Source organism: Apostichopus japonicus, chromosome 8 (genome assembly GCF_037975245.1).
Source record: "Apostichopus japonicus isolate 1M-3 chromosome 8, ASM3797524v1, whole genome shotgun sequence".
Lineage (NCBI taxonomy): Eukaryota > Metazoa > Echinodermata > Holothuroidea > Aspidochirotida > Stichopodidae > Apostichopus > Apostichopus japonicus.
This window is the reverse complement of record NC_092568.1, coordinates 39,220,616-39,246,260: the sequence shown is the minus strand read 5'-3', so window position 1 is coordinate 39,246,260 and position 25,645 is coordinate 39,220,616. Positions and strand designations below refer to the sequence as shown.

Sequence of the window (25,645 nt, the reverse complement as noted above, 5' to 3'; positions counted from 1 at the left end):
AAAATAAGTGGTAATAAAATTCTGAAATATTCTTAACTGCAGAAGTGTCATGCTTGCAAAAACAAATGTGTTAAACTGCAATCAGTCACATGACCAAGAGCTAACATTCAATTATTTATTGCAGTAAACTGTAACTGAAGACATGAGCAGTCAGGCTTAAAGACATGAACAACGACTGAATGTCATGGACAGGCCCTGTTATAGCAAGGATTTTAATGTTTTCACTACCTACCTAATGGTCAAAATAGACACACTACAAGGATGTGTCATTTTCAAAGTTAAAAGAAAAGAAGTTACACGGAACACGTGAAGGGAAGTTGAAATAACTTTCAATGATAAATTCACTGATTATTCAAAACTCTGATTCTGGTAGAATCTGAGTATATATTCCAATCTTTGTAAGATAAAGAAAGAAAAAACATAACGTGAGAGTTTTAAAGGGCTTTAATTTATATTTAATGACAGGTTGAGCTTAGAGAATTAGATACATTGTGACCACAAATTAATGTCTTACTTCACCTTAAGTTTCTTTAATTAGGAGATTGGCCTCAATTAACACAAAGTTAAATAAATGTGTCACATACAAAGTGTAATCATTGTAACTGAACATCCTGCTCTCAGCAGGGTTAACTCTTCATTGCACAGGTTAAATGAATACATTTTTCAAAACTGTTCAGAGAGTGACAGATTATACAGCTCCATTCTTAAATCAGGTAGTTGTACACACTTTATGCAATGCGGGAATACAAGGGAAGGTGGCAGTGGCATGCACAGGATTTCCACAGAGGATGGAGTGACCAGATTCTTAATTTCCCCATGACTGATGTAGGCAGGGGTATGACCGTTATGGAGGGGTCAGGGGTGAAGCAAGAATCTATAAATAAAACCAAATTGAATGTTTAGACATCAAATAGTGCATTATGTGGCGTATTTATACCAACAAATTATTTTTATTATTATATATAAATCTAAATGCATGGTGGTGATTAATACTCTCAATTTTATCTGTGGAGTTTAAAATAAGGATGGGGGGGGGGTGGTGGGGTGAGGGTGAATACAAAATATCCCAGAGTACCCCTCTCATCCCTTTCACACGTTACTTAAAGGTGGAGAGGGACAAGGGCTTTGTGTGGCACATGTGTCAATTCCTTACTATTTTATCAAAATACAAATAGTCGTTAGTTAATCGCGGGGCTTCTGATCTAAACTAGACCTAAATCCTGCTGTGTCCTAACAAATAATGGAGTCATCTTGGCAGGTAAGGAAAACTGTATACATTGATCTACAGCAGGAGTGACTCCCTAGCTCAACTGAACACAACTCAGAGACAGGACTAAGAAGAGCCGTGAGGACCTAAGACAAACAGGAGAGGTGGGACAATAGTCTCATATACTGACAGCATTTACTGACAGGCACTTAGTTCCTTCATCTTCCTCTCCCAACCTCCCACAAGCTGCATTCTGGTGCTTTATCAGATGTGAGATTTGCCAATAAGTCTCTCTCAATGAGAAAGAAAAAAACAACACCTGAAAGAAAACCAAGGGCTTTCTCCTCCCATTTCCCAATAAGAGACATACATTGCACCAAAGGTAACACAAAGGAAGACATTAAACCTACAAATATGTCAAATGTCAGGAATTTTCATCGCAGACGCTCTGTCACTATTTTGCTTTGCAGCCTCTTTCATTGCCTTTTCATCACGGATTCTGTCTCGATCTTCTTCTTGCTTTTTCAACTGTTCTTTTTCCTGCAAGATGAAAATAAAATAAAGAAATAAATGAAAAAACTACTTGAGGGTTAAAAGACTGAAACAATAGAAATGATTCCTAGGCAATGAGGTTAGACCTCATGGTCACCTCATGCTAAAGTGACTATGTTTCTTTGTAATGTATCTGCAGAGCAATCAGATATATGTAGCTGACTGTAGTGAGTAAAAGTGAGTATCAAAGTTAGAGGACTTATAATTCCTTTTAATTATAGCAGAATCTTGCTGGAAGGCAGGGTTCTTCTGACAGTGTACCTCTGAAGAAGACCCTGTCAGGATACCAACATCTCTTGCTCCCACTTTTACAGTTCAACAGGTTATTCTTCTGTCCTCAAGATTCTTTCTTTGTTAAATAGTATGTGGGTGAGAGTGTCTATGCTATCAATGTGTGTGAGTAGGGGCTGGAGGGGGGGGGGGGGGGAGGGTATGTTTACAATTTGCAGGAATAAGGGTTTGACTAGTGAAACTTCTCAAAGATGAAAGTTTCAAACCATTCACTTCCATTATCCACAGGGTAATTATCAAATATTTGGTATTCCAAAGGAAAAGCTTTTGCAAAGTATGTGCAAATATGAAGTGAGGTTAGTGATGAAATTTCAGTATGTTACTGCTAACTTCTGACTGACCCAGAGAAACAGTACATATATATTACTATACAGTAACAATAAAGTTGAAATAATGGTGTGTAAGGTTAATGGTATGAATGGGTGAAACTAACCTCTTCCTCCAGTCTGTGAAACTCATTGATAGCATACTGATATTTTGGTGATGTTATTCCAAAGAAGTAGGCTAATTTCTCCCCCATAATTTCACAAGCTGTAAAAAAAGAGAAACAAGAAAAATCACCATCACAGAAACTTATACTTAAATATTATTATAGATCCAATGAAAAAAAAACAAGAGGCAACCTATTGCAATACTAAATTACATAACTGAATTCATTTTTAAAGTTACATCTCTCGCCACTCAGAAATACATTTATGATCCTTTTTTTTAAATGCTCTGAAATTCTGTTCTCATTGAAAACTTAGACCTTCATCAATTGTATACCAGTTGAGCTTAATGCCTAGCATACCTTACATGCAACAATGGGGGCATTACATACTCTCTTCATTACCTGGTGAGTGAGTAGCTTATCAATGGCTACTTCATAGTTTTCAGGTTGGAAGATATACTACAAACAATTTGTATAGAATATTGCAATAGATATCTGAGTTCATCTGATACAAGTGTTTATGTCAGTGTGGTTATGAAATCATGATGCCTTATGATAATAACTACTATGGAAATGTTAAAAGTAGTCTTAGGGAAATATTTGTAAACAATTGGAAAAGTTACCATGTTTTACACCAACAATTTTCCCCTTCAAAGTTACTGAGTTATGTGACCCCTTTCTTGCGAGGATTTGACAAAACCCAAAGCATGGAAGCAAACATCCATCCTTCAGGATTTTATGTCAAAGTTTATTAGAATTTCTACCATGTCATTACAAATCATATGCCATTTTCTAATCTCTACTCCACAGCAACTTTACATGCTTGAAAATAGACTTGTTTGACTCCATGATTTATTATTCTCCCTCTTTAATTCAAGTCACCCCCCCCCACCCCACCTCCCTATGCACCATCCTCCCCTGTTTTGTTAAAACTGCCAAAGACTTACCGTTGAATGTTTTCAAAGCTGCAGAATATGTGTAATACCAGAGGAAAGGACCCCAGGTTAGTGTTTGCTACAAGGAGGAATCAGAGAATATACATAATCAGCTTCAAAATCAACCACAATTCAATAACAAAGATATGCTATGTATGTTCAATTGTTTATATGTTCGATAAAGCCTTCATTTAAAGAAATACTGACATCTAAGAATGTGCAATTTTCCAGGTTGAATCAGTAATAAATAAGCTGTCTGCAGAATGCCTTGATGCAGCAGAGATCACTGTAAAATCTGATCAAAGGAGTGAGAACCAGAATAATTTGGTGGAATAAGTTCGCTGCTGCATCTTACAGTGCATAACATTATTTTTACATAGAAGTGCCAACATGTCTGGAACCAGTTACTTTCTCTTAATTTAATGAGCCTCAGGTTACTGAAGCCATACAGTAACTCAGTTAATGCCCCATATCTGTGTTGACTGTCCATGCATACTAGCCAAGGTACATGGAGCCTTCTCTTTTTTATTGAGTGTTTACAGAATTGCTGGGCAAGTGTCATCTTTGCTCCTCTTTCTGTGCCCAAGTAGGGCATAAGAGCATCAACCGAATAGTTGGGAAACAGTGTATTCCAGCACCAGATCACTTTTGAATTTTAAAAGGCTGGCAGTTAAATCACCCTGTACTGTACAAAAAAGTTGATCCACTTCAAAACTTCATACATACTGGGTCAACCACTGGTCCTGCTGATTCCTCATTTTCACCATCCTCTTCATCTGTGCTGTATTCTTCCATAACTCCATCACTAAAATGGAGGATCCTCCTTGGTTTCCTTCCAAGCTCTGTGTTTTCCAATGAAACATTACCAGGAGACACCACCTTTGCAGCACCAGAATCATCTGGCAAACCAGATGCCATTGTCAGTAATTACACCCTCACGGATAGTTAGAACAAGTTGTAATCTGAAAGACAAGCAGCAAATTTTTTTTCAATTGTTTTTATTAGGAAGGGCTCAAATTAAAATTCTTCTGTTGGTGTAATGTAGCGGTATTTCTCTGATTCCCTAGGCTTAGTACTATGGGATCTCAGAACAACGATATTCTAAGCTAACTCAAGTTTACCAAGCTCCGCCTACAGTATAGAGCTATGTATAAACAAGTTTTAGAGTTGTGTTTATAAATAATAATGGCAAGGTCTCAGACCTCTGTACACTTCAGATACAGCTAAGTATGAAAATTAATACTTTAAGTTCAACAGTAAAAAGTCAAATGTCCATTTAAAGGATTAAATTACATTACACATAGTATGTATGAGGCAGAGGTCTCCAAAGATGGATTATACAGAAATTTAACCAAGTCACACCTGACTGTTGTTCTCTGATGGGTACTGCAGATGCTCAAATATAAAATATTGCACTAAACCTTAGAACACATGAAAAGTTGCTTTAAATACAATATCCAAACTTGAATCCCATAACACATCAATTGCTACTTTCTCATCTTCAAATGATATAGGCAAAAATCTGTCTAAATTGGGTCAAACTGCAGAAATTGTTGCTAAATTTAGGAAGGTAACTTTCACTAGTATAAGGCTTTAACTTGTTCCCAAACATTGTGACCAGCTGGATAACAACTTAAATGGTTAATTGCCATCGGACCTATAGTCTAGCGCTGTGTATATAAATAGTTTTCAGTTCATCAACAGATGATGGTTATTCAACAGAATCCTACTTCTCATCCAAAAACTTGAACGGAATATCGGTCTGAAATGAATCTAATCACACAACAATTTATATTCATTTGGGGTGCTCACACCAAATTTTCATCAAAAATATAGAGGAAAGGGATGGAGAAAACCACCAAGTGTGACTTACATTACAACACATACAGAAATGTGTTGTAAGACAAAAGTGCATTTGTGTATATCAGTGGGAAATGGGGTGCATAGAAAATTATGACCACCATGCATTATGACCACTATGTATGTGATAATTCATTTAAATAGATGCCTATGGCAACCTTGCGTTGTAAAATAAAAAGAAGGGCAATGGGATAGTAGACATATTCAAATATAACTGCTTCATTTATAATCAGATAAAGGTAATATATGATATCCCTTTCTTACAAATGCACATCCTCTCTACATTTGTATGAAAGAAATACATATAAATGGGATACACATAATATGCATTCCTCCCAGATGAGGGAGTGCTGCTCCTTGCCTGAATCCTACACAATCGATTGTTTGCCTTCCCATAACTAGGTCTAGGCATAGGCTAATTATAGCCTACATAGGCTACATGCAATGCCCAAATTTGCTGCCTTGATCTCAATATGTTCGCACGCAATTCTTTGATGAATTCTTACTACGTACGCCTAGTCCCAGTCAAACAATTATAAGGCATGACTTATGCTAGGCCTTAGTTGCACTCATTTTAAAATTTAAGCGTAGTCTCAGTTACTCTAGTGTTACTCTTAGTTAGGCCTAACGTTACACTAGCTTACAGTTAAGTTAACGTTATGTTAGCTGTTCCGCTTACAAAATGTTTAGAAAAGGCCTATTCCAAAATCAATATAGTATCATTCAGTAGAGTTGTGAAACTGCTTTGATCGTATTAAGGTTCTATGATGTCTACTGGATCCTTCTGCGGTTGAACTTCGATTGACAATTTCCCTTGGCCTAGATCTTTTGTGGGAAAAGGAACTAGGCTGCAGTGTCAAATTGGAACAGTGCCATCTCTTTTACAACTAAACTGCAGTCTGCAACGAAGGGTTATTACATTTACCCTTAGATGCCATTGTTGTTTCTTCTTCTTTACCTATTATGAAGTAAGTAGTTATTTACTAATTAAAAGAAATGAAAACTAAAATATAACGACCCTCAGGTAGTATTTAAAGCTTTCAAATCTAATTAGTGCAACTATATAATCGTTATAATGTACAAGCTGATCCACTTTTTCCTGAGGGGTTACAATGTATTCTCGTTATCGAACCTACACGTACTTGTGCATGTGATAAACTCTTTTTTCTTGTCGACGACACACACATTGTAAATAGGCATTGGAAAGTGATATTGTTGTCAACGTAATCAGCTAGCGCGCCTGTGACTCATTGATCTGGTCCAAATTTGTGTGAGGCATTTCTATAAAACTCATGGATACATGATAAACGGTAGTATAGTACGAGTTTGGTAATTTCGTTCATTTTTCATGAGGTCTCTGGGTGCATGTATTTAGAAACTACATGAACCAAAACTCATAAGGTAGGACTAGGAGGTATAGCCTAAGTTAGGTTTTGCGTAGTAACAGGAACAGAACAGCTGATTGATTGCGTAATGGTCAACTTTGTATACAATGGACAATGCAAGTGACTTATTGTTACTGTCAGTACTGTTACTAGTAGTAGTACCGTTCCTGGACTACATACAATTCTGCTACAAATCTTGAGTTGTCCATGATCATCACATGAACTGAAACTGGCTTGTGCCATTTGAGAAACAAGGTAGGCCTTCTTGGTTTTAATGAAAATGGAAAACTTTATTTTGTGCAGGAACTAATTATATGCCAAGGCTAGACTACAGGCCTAGAGCTGACATGTATGTAGCCGGATTGAGTGGCATTACTACCAGGCAACCACAAATGGCACACCGTAAGGCTTAATGACAATCAGCAGTTAGTTTTAAGACGCTTAAGCAACAACTAATGTGGTAGAAACGTGCAAGGGTTAATGGAGTACAACCTCCACGTCGAGACATTCAACATTTAAAACTCAAACTCAAATTTGGAATCAAACTCGAATTTTTCAACTCAAATTTGGAATCTTTTCAATTTAGAAAATCATTTCAGGTGGGAAAACCATAGATTGCACTTGGATGAAAACCCCACCTTAATTACTATGACCCCGTCGGGTTTCGAACCCTGAAGTTCCCAATTGCTAAGCCACAATACTTTAAATGCCACTGCCTTTATCCACTCGGCCACAGCACCAGTATAATTTTATTCAGACCTCACTGGATTAGGCCTCATTCCTGTTCTTCAAGTTCTAAATTTCATTGAAGTTATGAGCCCAAATCCTCAAGTACGTGTATTTTTTAGCAAGGTACAATTGAAGAAGAAAACTGAATAATATATGAGTGCTGATACACCATGTATATGGTGGGTTATCCTTTTTTTATGACTGGCTGTCCTACCATACTTTTCCAACATAATGTATTGCCAGTTTTTGACATGTATTGTTTGTTCTCACAATTGTCTGTAAGGTTGGTGAAGTATTTAAATAACAATTTTAACTTTACAATTCTGTTCTGAACTTCATCCCTCAACAGAATTGTGTAGCTCACATAAAATGATGGCCAAAGCAATAGTTTTACTAGGCTTGGTGGTTCTCCTCCCTCTTGTGTTAATATCATGGCTCTGGGCACAAATGCTGGATTACTATACAGTACCTGTGAAGTATGATGGGCCTTCCCATCACAATGGTGATGTCCCACCCTTCCCTGGAATGACCTCTGAAAATCTTTGGTGGTTTATACAAGTAAGTCAGAAATTCCCTTTGTTACATATATTTAAAAAAAAATTATATTGATATTCTTTTCTCGAAGTTTTTTGAATAATTTTAAATTTGGCAATATACTGATGATGTTTTAACTTAATATTTATGTTTCATACCAGAAAATGTGAAAGAGTTTTACTACTCCATGTATGACATCAGGGAGTGGGGGTAATATGGGATGGATAGGGAGTTTTTTCCCAGCAAGTTTGTTTTTACCTCTTAAACTAAACTATATGTTACATTTTGGTTAGAAGTAACTTACTGCACAAGAAACTTTCATTGCAACAAACCTATAATTGTTACAGGATTCTTTGACAAATTTGCATGCATGTAGCCAAAAAATCCATATTTTAACAATGGGGAGGGGTGACCACTTCTGCTATGCTAATAGAAATTATAGTTTAGTCAATGGATCCACCACAAAATCTGTGCAACACGTACCACTGTCACAAAAAAACTGTCCCTTACACTGAAAATTTCTGTACTCATTGTATGAACATGATTCCCAATATGTGTGGAGTAACATCTAAACTTACCAATAATCATAGTGTGGAAAGAGCATTGAAATGTCCTTGTTAAAGGAATTGTCTGGTGGAAGATTTTGATACATTGTCCTTGTAGTTATTATTTTTCTCTTTCTAACCATGTAAAAATTGTCCCCATTCGACGTTTTCTTCTTGTAGAAATCTGGTTTTCAAATTCACCAGTTTCTCACCAAAAGTACCGTTTGTTCGAACGCTTCAATATGGTGTTTGACGTAGTGCTTGCAGATAGGCAAAACAGGCGACTTGAAGTTAGCACTCCCAATTCCGCAGCAAATTAACTCACGTGTAAGCACATTGAATTGCCTCATATATATAACGTACATACTCGCGAACGTATATACTACGATGCTCAGTTGGTGTACTTGTATAGCGTTACACATAGTACACTCACACTCAAACCACAGTTCATTAACTGTTCTTCGAATTCGCTGAAATAAAATTCACGGATCAAATTAACAGTAAAAGGAAACTTATAAAGTATTTGTTAAACCGAAAGATGAAACTTGGCGGGATCGATGTCCTCGCAGAACTGTCCGATTATAAAACGTTAGAGTAGCCTATACACGCAAACATTCTTCGCGCTGGAGCTGGATACCGCGATGTATAAACAACGAAGAGCCTGCTGTTAAAACTTATCTTGTGTTACACAAAGACCACGAAACCACCGATCTACTACATATATTGCGGCTTAAGGAGTTTTTTAAATCATATCTAATTTATAAGAAATTTCACCGGAAATTATTGAAGAAATTGATCGAATCGTTGTCAGAGCAGAATATAGCGCTGAGAAGCTTAGGCTTCGCAGAACTGTCCGATTGTCAACGTTTGAGTACAGCCTACATGCGAACATTTTTCGCGTTGGAGCTGGATAGCGCAATGTATAGCCTGAACAACTCAGAGTCTGCTGTTAAAATTTACCTTGTGTTACACAAAGACCACGGAACCACCGCTCAAGTACATGGCGGCTTAAGGATTTTTTGAAAACATACCTAATTTTTAAGAAATTTCACCGGAAATTTAGGAAGAAATTTATCTGTTTACAAACGCTGTTTTTTGTTGTGAATACCGTATAGGTACTGTGCGGAGGGTGGGTTATGACGCAATCTGCTATGGCAGAGCTGACGTCACGTATTGTACTGTTCAAATCATATTTGAAATGTCTATCCATAACGATTAAAAAATCGCATCTCTGTCAAACGCAACATTAGCGTTCTCATACTTTGACAACATGTTTGGAAAATTATTTACTATTTTTTAAGGTAACTTCTTTGGGCCACCAGACAATCCTTTTGAATATGTTCAACTTCCTCTTTGTTTTTTCATTTAAAACCAAAAGAGAATAGAACAGTCTTAAATCCCTGTCATTACAGTACATACCTTTAATAGCAAGACCACTATACACCACATTAATATGACGGTACTGAATGAGTTGGTCACCATCAATAGCGTGTCCCTGGAAATCCTGAATAAAATATGGTTATTTAGTTTAGATCTTTTCTTAGTTACCCTTCATCGCCATACATTGTAGCACAGAGTTGTGTTTTCATTAGGCTACTGTACAGTAATCAAAGCTCATGATCGACAGTAGTTGAGGAGAGACAACCTGGGACAGTCTGCCCTCAAATCCCAAATCTTCTGTGCGCAAATTTTGTCTACTGGCCACCATCCTATCCTTTCCTCCCCAGGAAACATGACATTCATATTTCATATTACCAGATTAGTTCATATGGATATTGTACTTTGTCTTTGGAAGGGATTTGTATTAATTTCTTTGTATTTCATTTGTATTAATTTATATACTATACTTTCTTTACTATACACATTATGCTAGCCTATTGAGGTACCTGTACCTAATTTGCATATTAGATATGGATAACATTGTCACTTTGAGCATACTTGTTGTTAGGATAGAACTTGCTTCTTTGTTTTTGAACTTCCAAATTGAACAATAAGACTCATACTGTACAAACAATGTCAGTCATATCCTATGGTCTATAGTTATACTACTGTATGCACATATATATACAATAAAGTGCAAATTACAGTAAGTACTGTTAAACAAGTAACTGTAGTGCAGGAAGTATTGAACTGTGCCAAATTTTATGATTTGTGTACTGTATGCTTAAGTTGTGATAATCATACATGTATGTACTTGCTGTTGGCTCAAGTTGTCCAAATTTGGGAGTCACTGTTTTACAGAAAATAAATCAAACCTGCCTATTTCTTAATAATGTGGCACGCTGACATGAGATTATGGATACAATGTTCAAGGTCAACTGAGATCTATCATGTTTTGTAGGAGGATTTAATATTTACACAAAATTATGTTTCATAAACCGTTTATTAAGAACATCTTATGTCAATGAACAGTATAATATTTTTAGCAGTTTAAGTTTTTGTGTTCAAAATGCCTCTTTAATCTTAGACTAATATGTTACACGTACATCATACGTAGTGGTTATTATACAGTATTGGTTACAGACTTGCAGTGACTCTGCACAAGCACAATGGGCAAGTAGAATATGAGGAAGTCCAGTATATACCTACACTTAGCTAATCCCAAAACAAGGAGCTGGGCACCTCAATAGTATGTGTTAGATACTGTACATATATACACATGTACATTAAAGGCTGTGAAGACTCGCGCAAAAACAAACGTCTAATGCCGGTAACCTGACCTAGTTGTGAATGAGGTGTAACAGAAGTGTTAGACCCCACCATCGATCCCAGAAAATACACACACAGCTTGCTACCGTCGGTAATAACACTATACAGTCAGTACATGTATAAAGCTGCTGTCAATACCCACAACACTGTGTACAAACGATACAGCGATGGACATCTCAGGTCCAGCTAAAGATAACAAGGTATCACGTTTCATTACTGTCTGCATTTTGTAGTGACAAGAGAAAAACTTCACTTGCAAGCAATGGAAAGTAAACTTTTTAAAGATGGCAGCACGCTGTTTGGGGCGAGTCTTCAATGCCTTTAAAACAATCTTCTCTTTCTTCCCTTCTATACTAAATCACTGAAGCATTTTCTTCTTTTATTCATTATTAAATGCGAATTTGGGGTTAAGTGAAAATCAAGTGACGATACTTGAATGCAACCATTCAGTATTGTGCAGTTAGTATGTATACATACTGTACAAAACATACTCAACTCATGCAATAGCTGCTTCAATGCAACCATTCAGTATTGTACTTAAGTGCAGAACGTATACAGAACATATTTAACTCATGTAATATTAGCAATGTATTTCAATGCATCCATCCAGTAAATTGCCACTAACAAGAGTGCAGTACAGTATGTTCATAAGGAACATTCGCAACTCATGTAATACCTTAGTTTACACCTTAATACTTCAGTCTGTAAGTCAATAATAAGTACTACTAATGTAATTCAATAGCCCATCTGTTTTATCACTTCCTGCCCAATTCTGTCAGGGGTCACCTTCTTCTTTCTTTATCAATGTCAACTGTAAATGACTTTCACTTGCAGAGTAAAAAGCATCCTGAAAGTCACTTCCAGACTCATAATACTGTATGGTTGAGTACCACTGACAATAACCTGTTAGTGCTCATTCACAGTTTACTTACCATTTGAAGTTGTGCCAAATGTTTTGAAAGGCTATTGTGTGAGAAATAAATTGAGTCATGTGGCCAGGCTTTTGTGTGGAGGTGAATTGTAGGTCACACACGTGCTTTGAATACAATTGATATATTTTCCTTGGTTAGGCCTATTTGCAAATTGCAGTACATAAATTTACAGTAGGCCCAAATACCTAATTATTCACTGCGTGCAACACTATGATTCAGTCACTGTTATCGTGTATGTTCTTGTTTAAAGGCTGCATTCTTGAACTCAAATAACTGCTGAAAATAAAAAAATTGGACAGAAAAAGCCCTTAAAATATTCATAAAGTTCAATAAGTTTGTGTACTGTACATAGTATGTTTGAAGGCTCAGATACTGTAGTTTGTCCCTTATAAAATACTATCTAGTTCCTGTGTTACAAACTGGATACATACTTTTGAACTTACAGACTTACAGTATATTGTACACTTTTAACCATTTTGCATGTAGCATTTTGTGATGCGATACTGGAGTTAATTATTCGCTGTTTAGAAAGAAAAATGGATTCATCATGAGCATTTATTGTATTTTCTGATGTATGGCATACATGTCATGATTGTCATATGATGAGATATTAGTAATGTGGAGAATTACAGTATCTTTAAAAGCACAATCATGTAATTTTATTAGAATTTATTTCAGTTTTCATTCAGTCCACATTTAATCAAATGAGATGTATGGTGACTGTATAGGCCTACTGATGTGTGTCCATATCCATAGCCAGCAATGCATCACATTCATAATAATTATCACGATTGAAAGGAAAATATAATTATTTTAAACAATTGGGAAAGAATGCATTCTAGACTTTGATAGATCTGGTTGTTTCAGTGTTCACACACTGAGCCACTCTTCGCCTTATACTCTATCAATACTACACAGTTTACAGGTATTTTCTGATCTCAATGATTAATTTAAATGACGTTTTTCACTTATATTTTTAGCACACAACTCAATGATTTCGTGCCATAAGGCTATAGTTTATACACATACAGTACTTAGAGAGTGCTCAAGTTGATACCAGGAATTTGTGAGCATATCCATATGCCTTTGTTTGCTTTATGCTGAAATGCTAAATACCTTATAGTATATGTAATTGATGGTAAAATTGTAATTTTATCAGCTTTCTTTGTAAAACAATATTTCAATGTGAAAAGTGACAAACACTTTATGCAAAATGATAGGCATTAGTAGAGCATTGCTAGACAGGTGCAGTATGGATAGAGTTATATCACTCATTGAAAGTTAATTCAATGTCATTCCCTATATGATATTTGCAGATTCACTCTAAACTTTTTATCAAATAGATGATAAATGTATAACAGGGGATGCATAATAAACACAACACAAGAAGTGTAAGATTTCCAGTAATATTATTATTGTAGAGATGCAACAGTATTATTATGTATTCCGAATAGATGAATAACAGTACAGTACTTTGTAATAAAGTAAAATGCAAAGTACATGAAGTAAAGTACAGTAGAAGAGTAAAATGTAAAGTACAGTAAGTGTATCACAAAGAGGAAGCTGGAGTAACTCTGTGGAGAAAGCTAACCTGCATCAATTTTTACTTGCCAGCAAACAATGCTTAAGATAATCCCTGACCACACAAAACAGCCAACAAAAGAAGCACCAGTGGGAAAAGTAGTGATTCTCGTCAGCTGAACCACTACCCCCAAGACCAGATAAACAGGAAGGACATACCCTATTGTGTTGATAGTTTATGTCAGCTAAATGAAGATGACCAGGAGAAAATAAAAGAGTGGTCTGAATCTATGTGATAATATGCCTCCAACCTAAAAGAGTGGTCTGAATCTATGTGATAATATGCCTCCAACCTTGAATGATTCCTAAACATAGGGAATAATAGGAAAAAATATAATATGTGATTCATCTTGCTTTAAAGACTAGATGCAAGACAATGGTAGAAATATGTGCAAGTCAATTGTTATTTTACTAGCTCGTCTTGAAACTTTAGAAATTGGGAATTGACAAAAATTGTCCGGTTAAGTGTACAGTAATAATCACTATCAAACAGGTTTAATGTACTATGGTACTCCTGGACAGGTATTTACTGTAAGTGTAACTATAAATTAAAACTTGATATTTCGAGTGAAATATTGCAGACAAGGTAAATTTACGTAATCTTCATTATGGTAACCCACGGTTAGAATGGTGGATTCAAAATATCACATAAAATCTGTGGGACACAAATTTTTCATGACTGGAATATACGGTCAAAAGAATAGCCCAGAGGATTTTTATTTGAATGACAGATAACCGAAAAAAAATACAAAGCAACACTTTGACAAAACTCCCAAAATGTTAATGAATTACTAGGAACATGGCTGTGACATCACTGATTGCCTACAGTATATAAATTAATGTACTATAATACACCAGTTGTTATATATACACTGTATTATAAGTTTGCCGTACAGTACATGTATGTGAGCATCACATACAAGGTGTCCTTATACAGGGAAATGGGACATTACAACCACCCTCATACTGTACCTGTACAGTTGAAATTTTACAAGTTTGAGTGTTATTTTCAAATGTCATTTTCAGTATCGTTGAAATACATGCAAGCTTCCATTTAGTGTTAGAGAGTGTTTAATAAACTTGAATGGAAAAAAGAACTATTTTTTTGATTAGGCCTACTCATAAATAAGGAGCAGTCCAGTTGTCCTATTGTTCTTGTGGCACACAAAAATGATATGCAAATTTAATAGTACTGTACAGTGGGTTGTGCAAAACATATGTTTAAATGTTGACTTTTTGTATAGTTTTCAATAGTGACAATACTGTTAACTTCCATTATGAAAAAATGAAGAATGGTCATGAATTGCCTTGTCACGTTTCATCAGCCTCTAGTTTATATTGGAATTGTTTCTTTGTTCCAACAGATATCAGACATCCATGTTTCTCGTTTCCGTGATCCCGGAAGGACGACTGATTTCCAACAGTTTTGCAAGGAGAATATTGATGTTATTCATCCAGAGCTAGTACTAGTTACAGGTACAGACAACACTACTAACTTTGTATTCTTTCTCTATTGTACTGTATACAAATTTTTGTTCAATGGACACCGATAGAATAGGCTCAGCTGGCCTTGTACGGCATTGTAGTCAAACAAAATCTATACAAAGGGAAGGAAATTTCATTAATATTTTGGATCAAGGAAAGAATAAAAGTCTTGTGTACTGATATTGAGTTTCTGTTATTTATGTGCTTTATCATTTCATTTTCAATCTTGCAGGAGACTTAACGGATGCAAAGACGAAGGACTACATCGGTTCGACGCAGCACGAAATTGAGTGGAAGTCATACAGAAGCGCAATTAAACTCGCTCAAGCAGATGAGAAGACTGTTTGGATTGATATACGTGGAAACCATGGTATGGACTGGACTGGGTTAAAGGATGACAGAATTATAATCATGATATGTCATAGTCGAAGAAAAACAAATTGAGTGTCTCTATTGTGACACACATACAGTAGTTTGTCTCTATTGCTACTGAGGTTTTCAAGATGTTCACCTTTAAAATATACTTAAACTGTGGAATGCTAATTTAAAGGTATTTCAAGAGAATATGACGTCGACTCCTCGTAGGCCTAAATGTTAATCCAATGTTTAATCAAAAAGCTCAAAAGCCAAACAAGTTCAGATGCTTTCATGAGAGGAGGGTACTATATGACCACCTCAGGACTACAGATCATTCTGAATCCACCCCTGATCTTTAAAACACTCTCCTGTTCTATCAACAACATTTTTTACATTCCTCTTTTCCAGATGCATTTGATGTTCCACATAACAGCCATGAGAATAACTTTTACAGGTAGACACAACTTAAACATACATCATAATCATCAAATTCTATTTCAACTTTTCAAGATGTCTTGTACTTTGATTCTCATGATTCTTTTTAAAGTTCAATAAAAATTGTTTCTCTCTGTACAGCGATCTTGTCAATAAATTGCTCATGCCACTTGTTAGTATTCTTTATAACTAATAAAGTGGCCACTTATAATGTGCCATATCTGCCAACTTTACACTCCTGGCTCAGGTAATGAGAAAGATTTTAAACTACTGTATATGGTACAGACTCGGCATGAAATGAAAAGTAGCAACATAGAGTTAATCAAACATAGTTAAGCGTTGACAAAAAGAAAGTTTTCAATTAAGACTTGAAGTTGGTAAGGGAGCGTTCCTGCCGAAGGCTAGGAGGTAGTGAGTTCCGGAGGGATGGCCCAGATGCAGAAAAGGACCAGTGTCCCCAAGAGTGTTGTGTTCATGGAATGTGCAAGAGCCCTGTGTCGGTGGAGCCAAGCTGTCGTGTAGGTTGGTACGGATGAATGAGTACTTGGAATGTGTGAAGGTGAAGTGCCATGAAGAGAATGAAAAACGAGGAGGAGAATCTTGAAGAGAATGTGCTGGGGAAGAGGTAGCCAGTGCAGTGTACGGATGACTGGCGAGACTTGAGATGTAGGTTTTGTCAGAGTAAACTGCCTGGCTGCTGAGGTTTGAAGACGTTGAAGGCGCGACTCAGTTGCAAATAAGTTAAATATTATGTATATTTGATATTAAGTATAATGGGCTTAGTTGGCCCAGATTGCACTACTTGACCCATCTGTGTCTATTTATGCAGAAGTATTTCGCCCTACTGTAAGTCTTGACTCATGTGTGTCTTATTTATGTGGAAGTTGTTTTATGATATTTGTAGGTTTTCCTTTGATTTCATATTTCTACATTATGACATCATTTCTGTTGATGTTACATAATAGCTATGATTAAACTGAAAAATGTGTGTATGCCATCTTCCATATATACAATGAAACATTCAAAACTTTAAATATACCCTGTTCTCGTTCGTTTATTCAGAAAATATTCCATTTATGGCCCTGATGGGGATTACGGCAGCTTTGTCTATGAACATAAGTTACCATTTGGAACTTATTCCTTTGTCTCAATATATGCCTTATTGAACCCTGGACCAAAAAGGCCTTTTAACTTTTTCGGAATCTTGTCTGAAGTAAGTCAATTGTTTGTTTGTTTGTGAAGAAATTTATCAATAAACATGAGTAAACATGATAGGAACAATATACATCCTTATTATCAGCTAGAGGGATTAAAGCTTGTCACTGTTGTTTTATTATATGCAAAGAAGGTCAAAATAATTTTGAGATATATGTTATTGCCTAATATGTACACTGCTGAATGTTGTGGAGAGCCAATAGGGACAAAATGGCTTTTTAATAGCAAGTTTTGCTTGCTTATATTTGCAGTCAATGCTGAGTGCCTTTAATCTCTCTTTGCTGTGAGTCACAGTTGTTCCTATCATGTTTACTGATAGCATGCAGTATTCTATTACCGTGAACTATCAGTTCAGCAGAATTAGTTCCAAGAATTGAAAATGTTGTAGCCAAAAGAATTATAGAAATTGGTTTTATCAGCTGAAAGGAACACAGTGTATATATACTAAGCACACTAACGAAATATAGACTGTGGGTATTGTGGGTTAAAGTTCAAATTTGGTGTCATCCTAACTATGACCTTGAACACTGAGAGAAATTCATAACTAATATCTACAGCAGTTGCTGGAGTAGGGTAGACTTAATCATAATCACACATATTGTACATATTTGATTTGAAGTGTTATGGCAGTGTTAATAAAACTTACTGTAATATATTTTGGTAACATATCTTTTGGTTTGAAATACCAAAATTTGGCAGTTGGCTCACATCTTGTGATTGGGTTTGAAGTACTGTTAGTGAGGCCAGTCAATGAGGCAATCACAAGGGAGTGTTAGCTCAGTGGTTAACGCCGGTGCCTTTTAATTATAAGGTCCTGAGTTCGAGTCACTCCAAGATTAATGTATGTCGTCCAGTCACAGAGTTGTTGACAATTCATAATCATGGACGTTAAATATGAATCTAAGAGACTGACATCGGTCAGCTTGTGGCTTTGATAAGCCAATGATGGCTTTTTTGTGAGTGCCTGATCTGATCTAAAATACATATGTATACATACTTACTTTATTATTCATGTTATCCAATCTTTGGTACATCCCACTATGACTACCCAGTTGCATAGTCAGTCTTGGAGTCTGCATGTGTTCACTTTCTTTGTTCTTTAAATTCAGAATGAATTGACGAAGATAGAAGCTAATGTAGCAAAGACAGTTCATAGTAACCACACGATACTGTTTGGACATTATCCCACTTCTACTGTGGTAGCACCAAAGCCAGGATTAACTCATGTCTTAGGGTAAGTACTAACCATAAATCAATGGTAAAGATGCTTCTATTTTGTAGCTATTAGTAATATGTTTGATGTTACTGCTAATGATTTGTTCCAAGCCCTCACATAATTTGTTATAAGATCCTTGACAATATTTTGTTGTTTCTGTAAAAAGAATGTCTTATTCCATGAAACAATTGAATAGATGTACTATTTTGTAGCTAGTAGTAGTATGTTTGATGTTACTGCTTGTAGAATGATTTGTTCTAAGCCCTCACATAATTTGTTATAAGATCCTTGACACTATTTGGTCTTTTCGTAAAAATAATGTCCTATTCCATGAAACAATTGAATAGATGTACTATTTTGTAGCTAGTAGTAATATGTTTGTTGTTAGTGCTTGTAGAATGATTTGTTCCAAGCCATCACATAATTTGTTATAAGATCCTTGACACTATTTGGTCTTGCTGTTAAAAGAATGTCCTATTCCATGAAACAATTGAAAAGGTGTTCTATTTTGTAGCTAGTAGTAATATATTTGATGTTAGTGCTTGTAAAATGATTTGTTCCAAGCCCTCACATAATTTGTTTGAGGATCTTTGATACTATTTGGTCTTTCTGTAAAAAGAATGTCATTTTCCATATGTGCCTTTGAAGTCTTTAAACTCGGGTATTGAATTGCTTATCATCAAATTAATTTTTGGTTAAGTGTTCATGAAAACCAGAAGAAAATGTCCTCTTAGAGATGTTATGGGAAGTAGTAGTACTGTTTTTTTTTCTTTGCCAGGAAAGCAACTGCCTACTTATGTGGTCATCTGCACAGTCTAGGAGGTATCCTCCCTAATCTGAAGGCCTTACAGAGGTCTGGCACCTTAGAACTTGAAGTAGAAGACTGGAAGGATAACAGAATGTATGTTGAAATATTCATTTATATCTGATCATTAAATTAATCGTATACAGCAGATTTTGTAAAGAATTCAGCTACATCTCTGAATATTCATGAGTATGTTAATTGTTAACTTCCATGAACAGTCTGTTGACGACTGGACAGATAACAAACTAAAACTGGACAGATAACAAACTAAGACTGGACAGATAACAAACTAAGACTGGACAGATAACAAACTAAGACTGGACAGATAACAGACTAAGACTGGACAGATAACAAACTAAGATGAATGCATACATGCAATTTATTTTGTGCTTCTCAACCATGGGTTACTTACAAAAGACTATCTGAGTTTACAGAAGTTTGCTACTGTATGTAAATAAAATTTTTGTTCAAAGTTGTGAATTTGTCTCCCACGTAATATTTGTAGAAGGGTTGGTTTATTTCAGCTAAGAAATATTTGTAGACTGTGATGAGCAACTTGTAAAAGAACATGGAATCATCTGTACTTAGATCACTCACCAACCTTTAATCGAGGTCATGTATGGTGTCTATTTTGAAGGGGGTTGTGATCCTTAACTGGTGTAACACCACCATGATCACACCATTTAAGTCTTGATGTAACAGGTCTAAGGTTGAGAGTTGATCAAGTTGTTTGATTTTTGTGCACAGGCTTAACCCTAACCTTAACCTTATGCTTAATCTTACCTTAGGCTTAAACTTACCTTAGGCTTAACCTAACCTTACCACAGGCTTAACCTTAAATTATAACGTTAACAGTATTGAGGAATAATGAGATGAAACACTGCATGCTGCAAAGACAGGAATTTTCCTGTTTGGAATAATCCTCACAGCTATTTGATCAATGGACTAACTACAGTAGGATACTTGTTTTGATGAGTGCAATTTTGTTCCCCTCTCTACAGGTATAGAGTTATGGCCATGGATCATGACATGTTAAGTTTTGTAGACATCAAATTTGGTCAATGGCCCATCATCCTCATCACTAACCCTAAGAGGGCCAGGTTCATGGCCCCAAAGCATGAACCTGTTCATAAAATGCTGCATTCGACACATATCAGGTATGGAAAATGAATTTATTATTAAAATTGTGAAATGTTTCATGTGGTCTCAAGTACAACTGTACTGATAGTTTTACTGGTTCGATCTTATAACCAAATCTGCCCTGACCAAACTGCTTACCTATAAACACCAGACACCTCTTGAATTTCACATATATATGTAATGATGTTTTAATACACTCATTAAAAGTATAAATGATTTAGTTGATGCCTTCAACTGCATTACAAGTTCATCAAGTTCCTGAAAAAATGAAAGAGAAGTCTTTACATTGAATTTTCTTTTTTAACAATTTTCCTTCTTCAATCAGTCATGATTTTTATCTTTTAATAAACCAAAAGATTATTGTTTTCATCTTTTATAATGATCCATAAGATTATTGTTTCATCTTTTAATAATCCATAAAATGGTGAGGAGTCTTACCTTCAGTTTCATTCCCTTTGTCTCTTTGCTTTATAGAATGATACAAAAGAAATATTTGCTACTCTCAGTAAAGTTATGCAACAATTAGGAATAATACAGGACCCTTGAAATTTGATGGAAATTTTTGTCAGGATTCTTTGAATAATCTTAATTTTTTTTTCTTTTCTGAATGATAAACCCTTGGAGAAGATTTGTTAAATTTCTGTTAGGGAAGAACAAGGCTTTTTTCTAAAACTATGTTTTGTTGGTAAGACAAGGAAAACTTTAAATTTCATCAATGTTACCATTTGGATATCATTTCTAGCATACAGTGATAATATTTGTTATTATTGTCATATCTTAATTTTTTCTTACTTTCTATTTATTTTTCCTTGTTTTTTTTCAGATTTTTACTCTTTTCACCGTTTGAAATAACATCCACAGCTGTTTATTTGGATGGTAGTCATCAAGGGTCAGCAGCTCATGTAGAGGGCCCCCTCTATGTCCTACCATGGAACACAAATCAATTTCAGACAGGGCTGCACGACATTACTGTCACCGCAACTGTAAGTTTCTGTTCCAAGTATCTTATTTTTCTTTAAAAGTTAAAACTGAAGTCAACATAAGACTGTATACATATGTATGATAATAATTTATTCCATATGAAAAATAATTTCTCTGGACAGTTTTTTAAACTTCATGGCTCATATTTCCCCATTAGCCTGTGATATTTGCTTTCTTTTAAGGAATCACTCACAGCAACTCTTCTTTATTATTTGCCTTGATGTATCATAGCATGGTATTTCCACGGGATGATACTAAAATACATGCTCTGTATCTGGAGTACAATAAAACTCAGAAATATGACATTCATATGCTTAGTCGAAATTTTCAAACAATTCATTGGTTTATTGTTTAATATTTCCTTTTACAATCATTGGATTGAAGAAAAACGAGGAAAGAAAAGCAAAGAGAAATTGTCAGTTTGATTAAGTGGAATGATTGCATTTAAGACTTGAAAGTATTATCTAGAATATTTTCTTATAGCCCATTAGACTGCACTCATTGTTTAGAGCCTGTCGAACATTATTCGGGTGTTGATCTGATTATAAAGCTGTGCTGAGATACAATGCTCATTTCTTCAGATTAAAGCAGTATGTTGCATTTCAAACAGAAAAACGTGAAGTAACCTCGAGTTCCACCTGATACAATTTGTCTTGAGTGAGATTAAAATAGCTGTAGGGTATTAATATTATTTGAATTATCATACAGTAATGTAAACTGACCATTTCTAAGGAGCTTAACACAATTTGATGTGGGACAAATATACACCAATACCAACTCCACTATCGAGATCAAACAGAATTTAAACAGATTTGGTTGGTTCTTACTATGCCAATGTTTCCTCCAATTAAAAGACACAGATTTTCTGATTATAAGATTTTGGTTGGAGAGGAATAAGTTTGTTGAGAATTATGGGGTGACCACTAGCTACCATATTTGATAATGCCAATGTCCTTATAAAGTATTTATCTTTAAAACATTCATAATCGTTAATGAAGTGCCACACCTACCTAATTAATGGTGCATTGTCTCTCTCATTCTCACCGTGATACAGGATTCAAATGGCAACTCACAGACAATCAGGTATCGTTTCTCTCTAGATGACAGTAGACCAGAACAATGGTTTGTTCCAGCTGTTCTCCTAATGTCTGATATGACACAAGTGGTACGTAATCCATTAGCAACATTCAGCTTCACTACTCCGCACTTTATCTTATATCTATCTTGTTCAAGCTTGACTGCACAACAGACAGTTTGTGAGTTTTCAAACATAGAATATTACATTTGTGCATTGTCTGGGTACAGTTTGTGAGTTTTCAAACATAGAATATTACATTTGTGCACTGTCTGGGTACAGTTTGTGAGTTTTCAAACATAGAATATTACATTTGTGCACTGTCTGGGTACAGTTTGTGAGTTTTCAAACATAGCAATATTACATTTGTGCACTGCCTGGGTACAGTTTGTGAGTTTTCAAACATAGATTATTACATTTGTGCACTGTCTGGGTACAGTTTGTGAGTTTTCAAACATAGAATATTACATTTGTGCACTGTCTGGGTACAGTTTGTGAGTTTTCAAACATAGATATTACATTTGTGCACTGTCTGGGTACAGTTTGTGAGTTTTCAAACATAGATAATTACATTTGTGCACTGTCTGGGTACAGTTTGTGAGTTTTCAAACATAGATAATTACATTTGTGCACTGTCTGGGTACAGTTTGTGAGTTCTCAAACATAGAATATTACATTTGTGCACTGTCTGGGTACAGTTTGTGAGTTTTCAAACATAGAATATTACATTTGTGCACTGTCTGGGTACAGTTTGTGAGTTTTCAAACATAGAATATTACATTTGTGCACTGTCTGGGTACAGTTTGTGAGTTTTCAAACATAGAATATTACATTTGTGCACTGTCTGGGTACAGTTTGTGAGTTTTCAAACATAGAATATTACATTTGTGCAGTGTCTGGGTACAGTTTGTGAGTTTTCAAACATAGAATATTACATTTGTGCACTGTCTGGGTACAGTTTGTGAGTTTTCAAACATAGAATATTACATTTGTGCACTGTCTGGGTACAGTTTGTGAGTTTTCAAACATAGAATATTACATTTGTGCACTGTCTGGGTACAGTTTGTGAGTTTTCAAACATAGAATATTATGTTTTTGCACTGTCTGGGTACAGTTTGTGAGTTTTCAAACATAGAATATTACATTTGTGCACTGTCTGGGTACAGTTTGTGAGTTTTAACACTCAGAATATTACATTTGTGTACTGTCTGGGTACAGTTTGTGAGTTTTCAAACATAGAATATTACATTTGTGCACTGTCTGGGTACAGTTTGTGAGTTTTCAAACATAGAATATTACATTTGTACACTGTCTGGGTACAGTTTGTGAGTTTTCAAACATAGAATATTACATTTGTGCACTGTCTGGGTACAGTTTGTGAGTTTTCAAACATAGAATATTATGTTTTTGCACTGTCTGGGTACAGTTTGTGAGTTTTCAAACATAGAATATTACATTTGTGCACTGTCTGGGTACAATTTGTGAGTTTTCAAACATAGAATATTACAATTTTGCACTGTGTGGGTACAGTTTGTGAGTTTTCAAATGTAGAATATTACTTTTGTGCACTGTCTTGGTACAGTTTGTGAGTCTTCAAACCTAGAATATTACATTTGTGCACTGTCTGGGTACAGTTTGCCATAACATCTGTCATAGCAATATTCAAACAACTGCCTGCCTGCTTTTGCCTGCTCTTTTATCTCAAAGCCCAAAAAATCATGAATAATCAATTCTTCTTCAAAGTTTCAAGTTCACAATTTATGCAACAGTGCATTGCATAAACAACAGATATTGCTTTTTTACCTATTTTATGCTTGAGTCGGTTACTCGGTTATGGTTCCTTGAATGTGTACATCACCGAAAACATCCCCCCCCCCCTTCATCTGTTCCCTCTCCACCTTATCCTCCTTATCCTCCCTCTCCCTTATTTCAACCTCCTCTCTGATAAGAGTTTACCTCAAGAATTGCACTCATCTTGTGCAACAGATGGCAATGACATGGAGGAAGCACTGTATCAAGTCAAAGTATTTTTGATTTCATCATGTGTTTCTTTTCTTCTTGTTCTTCCTACAGCTTCTTCTGCTGTATGCAATTCTATTCTGTGCTTTAGTTCTACCTCTACCGATCATCAGGTTTTCATTCAGGAAAGGATCTGATGGTAAATTATGTTGAACTTTCTTTGTAGACTCCAAGATTTACGATGATATTTTTTAAGATACAACAGAAGATGCACAAAACGTGTCTTCGTACTTAAGAACAATCACCACCTGGCTATTGTAATATGGTGAATATCGCCCGTAGGTTGGTAGAGATGGTGCTATCGTTGGGAAAATTACTTGGTAGGCTATATCAGAAGCCTAGCTTCAAGAAGCTCCACGCAAATAAATGATTAAAAAGTTTTGTTGATATCAGGATGATTTATTCTCTCTGTCTCTCAATTAGTTAATGTCCAACTTTTTGTTTTTTTTAACATCCACACCTTAAGACTCAAAATGCAGAATTGCAGTAGTGGTCACAACAAACCTTCCATATCTTGAGAAAGTGTGTAAACCTTTCAGATGAGAATGTGAATACTACACCAGTGTAAATCTACAGCTTAAGCAGATGCACCTAGCTGCAACTCAGTTTAAAACTCTGGGCTGAAGTTTTTATCATCATCATGAACTTACAGTAATAGTCACTTTTAGGCTAATTCCCATCTGAATGCACCATTTCTGCCAAGAGGAAGGACTTCATTGGTTTTCACAGAAGGATGTTCCTGAAATCCATTGCTCTTCACTTGGATGCATATCAGTGGTATAATTTTAGTATCAGTGGTGTATGGGTTAAGTATCAATGGTGTAACAGTGGTGTATAGTTTTAGAATCAGTGGTGTATAGTTTAAGTATCAGTTGTGTATAGTATTATTATAAGTGGTGTATCAGTGGTGTACGGTTTTAGTATAGGTGGTGTATCAGTGGTGTATAGTTTTAGTATAGGTGGTGTATCATTGTTGTGTGGTTTTAGTATCAGTGGTGTATAGTTTTAGTATCATTGGTGTATAGTTTTAGTATCAGTGGTGTATGGTTTTAGTATCAGTGGTGTATGGTGTTAGTATCAGTGGTGTATAGTGTTAGTATCAGTGGTGTATAGTGTTAGTATCAGTGGTGTATAGTGGTAGTATCAGTGGTGTATAGTGTTAGTATCAGTGGTGTATAGTGATAGTATCAGTGGTGTATTAGTGGTGTATAGTGTTAGTATCAGTGG

General features: G+C 35.6%; 2 protein-coding genes across 8 annotated transcripts in view; one reads left to right on the top strand and one right to left on the bottom strand.

Moving 5' to 3' along the window:
* LOC139971961 (protein FAM177A1-like) lies at positions 1-6,224 on the bottom strand. 3 transcript variants are annotated; one of them, XM_071978826.1, is made up of 6 exons: positions 5,955-6,122; positions 4,142-4,377; positions 3,428-3,494; positions 2,484-2,581; positions 1,618-1,747; positions 1-874 (listed from the first exon to the last, which is right to left on the bottom strand). In XM_071978826.1, exons 2-5 carry the CDS (start codon positions 4,331-4,333, stop codon positions 1,625-1,627), a joined length of 480 nt encoding a protein of 159 aa, XP_071834927.1. In that variant the 5' UTR covers positions 4,334-4,377; positions 5,955-6,122; the 3' UTR covers positions 1-874; positions 1,618-1,624. The 3 variants fall into 3 exon arrangements, with proteins under 3 accessions (XP_071834927.1, XP_071834926.1, XP_071834925.1); XM_071978825.1 differs by lacking the exon at positions 5,955-6,122 and adding an exon at positions 6,201-6,224 and having other exon boundaries at positions 3-1,747; XM_071978824.1 differs by having other exon boundaries at positions 3-1,747; positions 5,955-6,119.
* LOC139971958 (transmembrane protein 62-like) overlaps positions 6,123-25,645 on the top strand; it is a 27,129-nt gene continuing 7,606 nt past the window's right edge. The window contains exons 1-12 of one of the 5 annotated variants that reach the window (XM_071978819.1): positions 6,123-6,243; positions 7,739-7,947; positions 15,055-15,166; positions 15,408-15,545; positions 15,941-15,986; positions 17,030-17,180; positions 18,292-18,416; positions 19,177-19,299; positions 20,205-20,360; positions 21,167-21,326; positions 22,379-22,489; positions 24,473-24,557. In XM_071978819.1, the coding sequence (XP_071834920.1) occupies positions 7,759-7,947; positions 15,055-15,166; positions 15,408-15,545; positions 15,941-15,986; positions 17,030-17,180; positions 18,292-18,416; positions 19,177-19,299; positions 20,205-20,360; positions 21,167-21,326; positions 22,379-22,489; positions 24,473-24,557 (1,396 nt within the window). In that variant the 5' untranslated portion in view covers positions 6,123-6,243; positions 7,739-7,758. The other 4 variants (XM_071978817.1, XM_071978820.1, XM_071978821.1 and 1 more) reach the window with 4 other exon arrangements.

Coding starts and splice junctions, on each gene's coding strand:
- LOC139971961 (XM_071978825.1), bottom strand. CDS start 4,333: ATGGCATCTGGTTTGCCAGATGATTCTGGTGCTGCAAAGGTGGTGTCT. Junction 3,495..4,141: donor CAGGACCAGTGGTTGACCCA/GTATGTATGAAG, acceptor TCCTCCTTGTAG/CAAACACTAACCTGGGGTCC. Junction 1,748..2,483: donor TTCACAGACTGGAGGAAGAG/GTTAGTTTCACC, acceptor TTCATCTTGCAG/GAAAAAGAACAGTTGAAAAA.